The 7,587-nt window shown below is 42.0% G+C and overlaps 1 protein-coding gene across 2 annotated transcripts in view; it reads right to left on the bottom strand.

Annotated features, from left to right (window-relative positions):
- LOC131890122 (menin-like) overlaps window positions 1-1,153 on the bottom strand; it is a 4,840-nt gene extending 3,687 nt beyond the window's left edge. The window contains exon 1 of one of the 2 annotated variants that reach the window (XM_059239401.1): window positions 216-1,153. In XM_059239401.1, coding sequence (XP_059095384.1) covers window positions 216-669 — 454 coding nt within the window. In that variant the 5' untranslated portion in view covers window positions 670-1,153. The remainder of the gene's footprint in view (window positions 1-215) is intronic. The other variant, XM_059239402.1, reaches the window with a different exon arrangement.
- Between the last annotated feature and the right edge of the window lie 6,434 nt (window positions 1,154-7,587).

Genomic DNA, 7,587 nt, shown 5'->3' with positions numbered 1-7,587 from the left:
CTAAAAAATATAAATGGTCCGCCCATTTTGAATTTAACATGGCCTGGCCATTCCCCCCGCCTTCATGCCATTCTTGGGTTCACTTTTGGGCCGCTACACGGGCAATCTTTTCTTTAAGAGCACTACTGATCATGCTGGTTTGAGTCATGTCAGGTTAGCTAAAAACACACCCATCCCGGCCCCAAAACCAGGTCTGCAAATAAGAACCAACTCACCCGTGAGATAACTGTAGATAGACTGAAGATGAGGCCGATCCTTATAATGACTTTTGCTGAGAGTGTTCCAAATGATATCGGCCACGTGTTTGATCAAGGCCCGAATAGCCGACACATTTTCCGGCGCACTCAAAGCCGCACTCAAGACCAGTGAATCGCAATAACTCCGAATGATGGACTCAAACTTGGCCACACTGGCCTCGATCAAAGGCCAAGTCAAGGGCGGTTCAATGGTCAGGCCACTAGCCGCCCCCGCACCACCCAACCCCACGGTTGATTCAGCGGCTGGCCCGGATCCCACTTTGCCGGCCGTCCACTGATGTTCCAGTTGTCCCACCACGATGGACAACAAGGCCAAATCGGGCTCGGGCGTGGCTAACTGGGCCTCCACCCATTGCCGGACCTGGCCCACGGTCCGGAGTGGAAAGCCGTCACGGGCGCCCTGACGATTCATGACACGGACTGACTGACACGAGGCGTGGCGGGGCGGGGCCTTCACCAGCCGCTTCTAGCTCCCACGCCACGCGTCTTAATCCTCATGGGGAGCGTGTCCACTTATTTCAGGCGGGCCATGGCTGGGATGGGGGGATGGAGGGGCTAGCTGGGACACTAATCCGGCTGGTTGAACAAGGGCAAGACGTGTAGTCAAGGGGCGTACGGGCCAAGGAAAGAGCCGGAGCTGGCAAGGTCTGCTTCTCACTGACTGAAGCACGGACTGTATATCTATCTATGTATCTATCTAAGTATCGATCTTTCTTCTACGTATGGGTCGGTTGGTGGGACGTGACACTCACGCCGCTCGTTTTGATCTGGATCGGAGGAGCAGGAGGAGGAGACCATGCGGATGCAATCTGCCTCGTCAATGCAGTGGCAACTGGCACCTCGCACGATGTGGGTGAGTGTAGCTGCACTCACTCACTCACAGATTGGCTGACTGACTGAGTGTATGGATGTGTCTAGTCAAAGAGGGCCTAGCCGCCCACAGGGAGGCCCTATAACTTCCTCACGTCGCCTCGAATTTTGGGTCAGATGGAGTGCACTTTTAGGCCAGAGGGGGGGTGGGCGCGCCGCCGGCCCGCTGGAAGACCAAAAGCCCCGAGGCTCCACCAGTTGTAGTTGGCTAGAATGGGCTCTCCATTCAAAGACTAGAAGCAAGGCTAACTAGATCCTTGTTAAAAGCTTCAGAGGTCACCCACAATGACCTGAGGGTAGGGCCACTAACATCAACCAATGACTGTGGCAATTGATCTGCGCTCATATGTGCCTCCCAATAACTCATCTCAAGAAGAAGCAGTTAGCTATGCTGAAGACATAAGCAAGTACTGGATAAATGGCGGGTAAAATGTAATCCACATCACTATCAAAAGAAATATTTTTAATTCATCCATATTCATAGGGCTGTTTCTGGAAAGCATACATGGTGTAGACCCTGACCACACCCACAGATAGAGAACCAATCTGATACAAATTATAACACTGCCTATCAATACTATGTATAAATGATGTGATGGCAAGTTTTGCTAGCCTGGCAAGCACCCCTCTGATCCTAGCACCCAAATTACAAAAAATGCATAACTGATCAAACAAGTTTGAATAACGAGGTTTGAGGTCTTTATTAAGTATCCTTAACAATAACCTACAAATCCGCAAAAATCCAGCTTTGCTCAACCAATTTTGTTTTCAAAACACCCTTTCAAATGGAGATAACAATGAAACAGTGGCCTAAAATGAAAAAAAATGGTCTACTTGGATCTCCAATGGCGGGCCTGAATGAAAGACTATGACTCAAAAAGTCAAAGAATACATTTCCAGCGTGATTCTATTCCAACGAGTTTTACCATGATACAACGGGATTCCCCAAGGAAGTGGCCTGAGTCACTAATATACTCTAACGCCTAGCTAATGCGTTAAATTATTTTTCTTAAAAGGTTTCTCATGTAAGCTAAAACCTGATGTTTTTGATTCGAATTTTGTGGGCCTCAGTAATCTGCTCAATTTCAATGACCATAATATGAGTGCTAACAATTGGTCACGCTTAAAGGGAATCAACACGAATTTTCATAACAAAGAAAAAGTGACGTAAAAACGTCGGCGGAATCGACCGCAAAATCCGCTCACACTATAAAGAACTTAGAGATAAAGGCTTAATCATGTGATCAAACCGATTATCCCACATCAAGGCTTTGTTTTATCTTAAAGATTAGTTGAAGTGATGATCCAAATTCCCTCGTATGGTATTTTACTCACAAGACCAATGAAGAATGCATGGGCCCAGAAATGAAACCCCCTTGGTTTTGGAATGATTTTTTACCTGCCCGCAAATTACGCAATGCAATTCATTGACCTTCTTTGCCTTGGCAAAGGTCATGATGAACATTGAAAGAAGTAGGCCTCAATTCCAATCGGACCCAAGACATGTTTGAAATAAATCCCTCTTTTGTAATTGTTTCGTCACTCTGAAAAATGTTAGACAATCTTGCAAGTGCAAGAAGGCATTAAATGCACTTCGGCCAACAGACGCCTTGCCCAAGCCCACCATGCCACTTCTGCCAGATTCACACGTTCCTAATGCATTATCAGCGGTCGAACCGAAGAGGCAAAATGTCGATCAAGCCTTAGGATTTTGCAGAGATCTTTATAGAATCCTTGATCGAGCCTGTTTTCTGTCGATCTGTAGCAAAATATTATGCAGACTGGACTCTCTAGTAGAAGCCCTAATGTAGACATTGGCTGGAACAGGCCATCCACTATTAGTTTCAATATGCGTCATAGAATGGCAAAGAGAAAACGTGAAAAAATGGATGGTCAATACCAACCAGCTATAGGGATATGGTGCTTTTTGCAGCATGAAAATGGCGCGATATTGCGCCCTTGGCCGCCAGATTATTGTTATTTCTGTGCATCTCGATTATAATTGAAATCTCGTTATAAGAATTTCGGTTTCAGGAACAGTCCTAATATATTCAAGATACCGAATACAAATACTGTGCCATTGAAGCAGGAAACGGAGATGACGTAATCACAAACTAGAACTTTTGGGGCTTAATAGCTCTTTGTTAAGGGATTGAATTACAATTCCAGGTCATTTCTCTTTGAAGAGAAAAGTTCAAATAACTGTCATCAAGATGCAATCCGTTGTCGGCAATCAGAGAAACCCGTTGATGACCAATGTGACCTGTCTGACGAAAAAAGGCAGACCTCCTTAGTATTCCTTGGTATGTGAAAATCCCTGTTGCGGTCAGATGTCGTTCAAGTGCAACAGGTTACAGAAGAAGCCGCCACTGTCCATCAGGAGCCCTGAGACAACCCGTTTAGCCTCCATGGGGAGGGAAGAGGCGGAAGTCAACGTATTACGGGAAGTTTAACCAAAAACACAATCACGTTGGAACATCCGAAGTGAAACCACCTCTCCGATCGTGAAGCTCTACTCGTTGGGTGAACGAAGGGCAATTTTGTTAGAGTGCTGGGAGGTCAGTCGATCCATTTTGAATAAGGACAGTGAAAGTCAAGGATTGGAGTCGGGACCCAGGAAGCCGAGCAGAGTCAAAAGGACCTGGGGAAGTGCATAGCATACATCAGTGAGCCAACATAGACGAGTTGAAAAGTCTCTGGAGCTGAGTACAGGTGCAACTTCTGAGTTACACTCCGTCGATTCGATTCTGGACCTTCAATCCCATCGAACCGACGTCATGGCCGTGGATCTCATCAACCCATTTCCTGTCCATGTATGTTTTCCCTCTTCCATCATGGCCAGGCAATTACCCCCTTTTTCATTACCCGAGCAAGACAGCTGACTGGTAGAGAGGTGACTGGTTCGTAGGGTGACCAACGAAAATTCTGGCCGACGACCACAAAACCAGGCCAAAACGACCACTTTTTGAACTAAAAAAATTCTACCGACCACTTTGCAGACCACCGGAAAGTTAGGTATACATTTCAAATACCACAAGGAACATCTTTCTTTACTGATAACCTTTTCTTGAAAACTCCAGAGCTTTACAAACGAGTTCTATTGGGGGAATATAAAAAGAAATACTGGAATCCATCCACGGAATCCCAAATTTACAAAACAAAATGTTTTCAAGGAGCTTAATGTTCATCCGGGAGCGGCCATCAGACTTGTAATAGATTGGGGCAGAGAAAGTGGGTTCTGGACCTGCATTGCTCATTGGAAGCAGGGTGGGCAATTTTGAGAATTAGCGTGACTTTTGGACACCAAGTGGACAAAAGTGTCCAAAAGTGGACAAAAGTGAACAAAAGTGGGCAGAATGTGTCCAAAATTAAGTACAATTGTGCAAACGGGGATTGACAAGCAAACACTTTTAAACCCTAAATCATGATATTTCTTTACCAAATCTAGATGTGAACCAGCAAATAGAATCAGTAATCAATAAAATCTAAGCTTTCTTCAAACACATAAATATGAAGTAACAACTAGCCTTTTCACTAACGTTTTTAATTTCCAAGATATACACTTAACGAAATTAGTTACCTTGATACCAAACAGCTTTATAAAGTCAAAACAAATATCTTTAATATATTTTGAATGTTAATAAGTCAAAGCCACACTATAATCAGGGCATTTGGTGGCTGCGTAATTTTTACAAAGATTAAAAAAAAATAATTTTAAAAAAGCTTAGGAGCAGAATATCAAATATCCAATAATACTTCTCATATTTGTAATATACATAACATATTTATAAGGAGTGCATGAATTACACTTTTATAATACATCTAAAAACTAAGATATATGTTTCTTTAAGAAACATTGGGAATCTCATTTCCTGACATCAAGCGCATCTTTAAAAGTTAAAAATATGCCTAACAATGTCTCAATTAACTTACTTATGGAAGCAAAACCATAAGTATGGGAAAATATGTCATTATTAGATTTTAGCAATTCGTAAGAAATTCAATTTTTAATATTAGTACTTTTTAAGAAGATATCCCAAATGACTGATGATTTTAAGTAAAACATTTTTGCAAAAAGTTAATAATGTTGAATAAATGAAGCCAGATAACCAGAATATAATGTTTAGCTATTTCAGTTTTTGAATCCTTTGCAACAGCTGCATTCTACTAGAGGGAGACTTTGTTCCCTGCTTGCTTTCTAATCTAACGTAAGAAAAAAAGAGTTAAGAACCTGTCTTTCAAATACCTTTTTTGGGTATGTTAGAGGTATATGGCAAAGGTTTTAAAGACTTATCTTGCTCTTGGAACCATCAATGAGCAATTTTTGAAGTAGAGGATAGGTTTCATACAGAATATCCTTTATATTTGTAGTTTTAAAGGTTCGTATTTTTGGACACTTTTGGACACTTTTGGACACTTTTGTCCACTTTTGTCCACCCTTATTTTTGGACACTTTTGGACACTTTTGGACACTTTTGTCCACTTTTGTCCACCCTTATTTTTGGACACTTTTGGACACTTTTGGACAGGGGTGGACAAAAGTGTCCAAAAATGAAATGCCCACCCTGATTGGAAGGCTCAACATCTGCAAGTTCTAACGTCTTCCTTTTACCAGCCACTTCAAGATACCTCATTCTGATCCAGAGTGAACTCGTTGTGTCATCATCATCATGGATCGAGCTTGGGATCTGTCGCAGTTGTCCCTCCAAAATGGTTAGACTAACAATATCTTGACTGAAAAACGGGGACTAGCAATCGCTGACCTTAGGAGGAGACACTTTCATTTTCTCGATTGTGAATGGCAGAACGGAAAGAGATTGTATTGTTCAGGGCGAGAAAAAAGCCAAACCCAAAACAAACTTATTTTAAAAAAGGGAATAAATTCAAAATTTGTGAAGTTGAAATGAGCTTTTGTTTGAGAAATATACATCCTATTAGAGACTGACCACCCTGAGAAAATGACCACGCTTCCGACCACCGACCACGACGAATTTTTGCCGACCAATACAATTCAAAACCGACCACGTTGGTCGCAACCGACCACCGTTGGTCACCCTGGGTAGAGTGTCATTTTCATGTAGAGCAGTAGGGACCACAGACTGTGGTAGGGACTTTTAAGCTGATGTCAAACTCAACCTTCTGAGAAAAATGGTCACGAAACCTCCATTTTGATTCGTCCTTGGGCGGTCACTTGTCACATCTCATTTCCTATTACAACATATTAACAGCTTAATCAAATCGACGGAGATTCTTGAGACAGTCGTTCTCCATCTTGACTGGAATCTTGGGTTAATGCTTATTGTCAACTATTATTAATCAGACTCAAATCTTGTATTTTATGTAAATATTTGAGCAAGCTGAACCGTTATGTCATTATGTTGCAAAAGGTTTTGCGGTATGAAATCGAGTATCTTGAAATGCTGAATTTGTTTAATGCACCTTTCCACATGAATACAAGCAGTGGGCACTTGCAGGTAGAAATTGATATCAGAAAATTTGAATTAAATGGTGAGAACGATAAAATACCTGACTAGAATGTGATATAACACTAAATATGACTAGATAGAATTGTTTATTGTGTGTACTACTCAAACATCAAATTGATGATAACAAAAGGGTTTAATCATGGACTAATAATTTGGAACCATGCTAGGAAAAAAGTTTTTAAATGCACTCACTAGTCAAGAATGTTTCAGGCATAAGTGTTCCATTTACAACCAGAACGCATAAAAATGAATGGTAACGTGTACAAGATTTGACATTTAATTCCAAAAAAGGCCCATTTTCTAATTTGCGCGTCTTCATCCAATATGATCCTTCACGAGCTAAGAAAAGTGATTGCAAAGATAGGTGATCCCAAAGAAGTGATATTGTCATCATTTAAAAGCACACCTTCAACATAAGAGGGAAGTCCAAGAAAATAGGTCTCTCTTTTAATGTTTGAAGAGGGTGAAGATATTCTGTACCGGATAAGAATTGTGCCACTTGGGGATTCTTCTTTGCACCTTCTCTATACGGCCAATATTCCCTGTTAGGAGGGTTCCATACTTCGAGTTTAGTCTACATGAAAAAAGTGAAGAGGAGAATCACAGCCAGTACAAAAATAGTTTGGTAGAGACAAGTGAAGAAAATCTTGATTACTGCAGAAGATTGGGTGGGTCAGATTGAACAGATCCTGTTTCAGCTCCCGTCGTTGATGACATTTGGACCGGAGCCGGAAAAACATGCGTGAATGCCAATATTCCAAAGGGATGTTGGGCCAAGGACAGTAGAGTGTTAGTATGTCCTTGACCAAGAAGGACAACTTGTGTCACCTCCGTAAAGGTCAGGTTCCCAACACTGGGACACAAAACTGGCCAGCCCAATTTTTGGCTGGAAAAATACCTCCATGCATTTTTGGCATATTGGGGAACGCACAGATATTGTTTGAGGATATTGGTGAAGGTGGCATTGGCGGATT

Source organism: Tigriopus californicus, chromosome 11, assembly GCF_007210705.1.
Source record: "Tigriopus californicus strain San Diego chromosome 11, Tcal_SD_v2.1, whole genome shotgun sequence".
In the NCBI taxonomy this organism is placed as follows: Eukaryota; Metazoa; Arthropoda; class Copepoda; order Harpacticoida; family Harpacticidae; genus Tigriopus; species Tigriopus californicus.
This window is presented reverse-complemented; position numbering and strand designations above follow the sequence as displayed.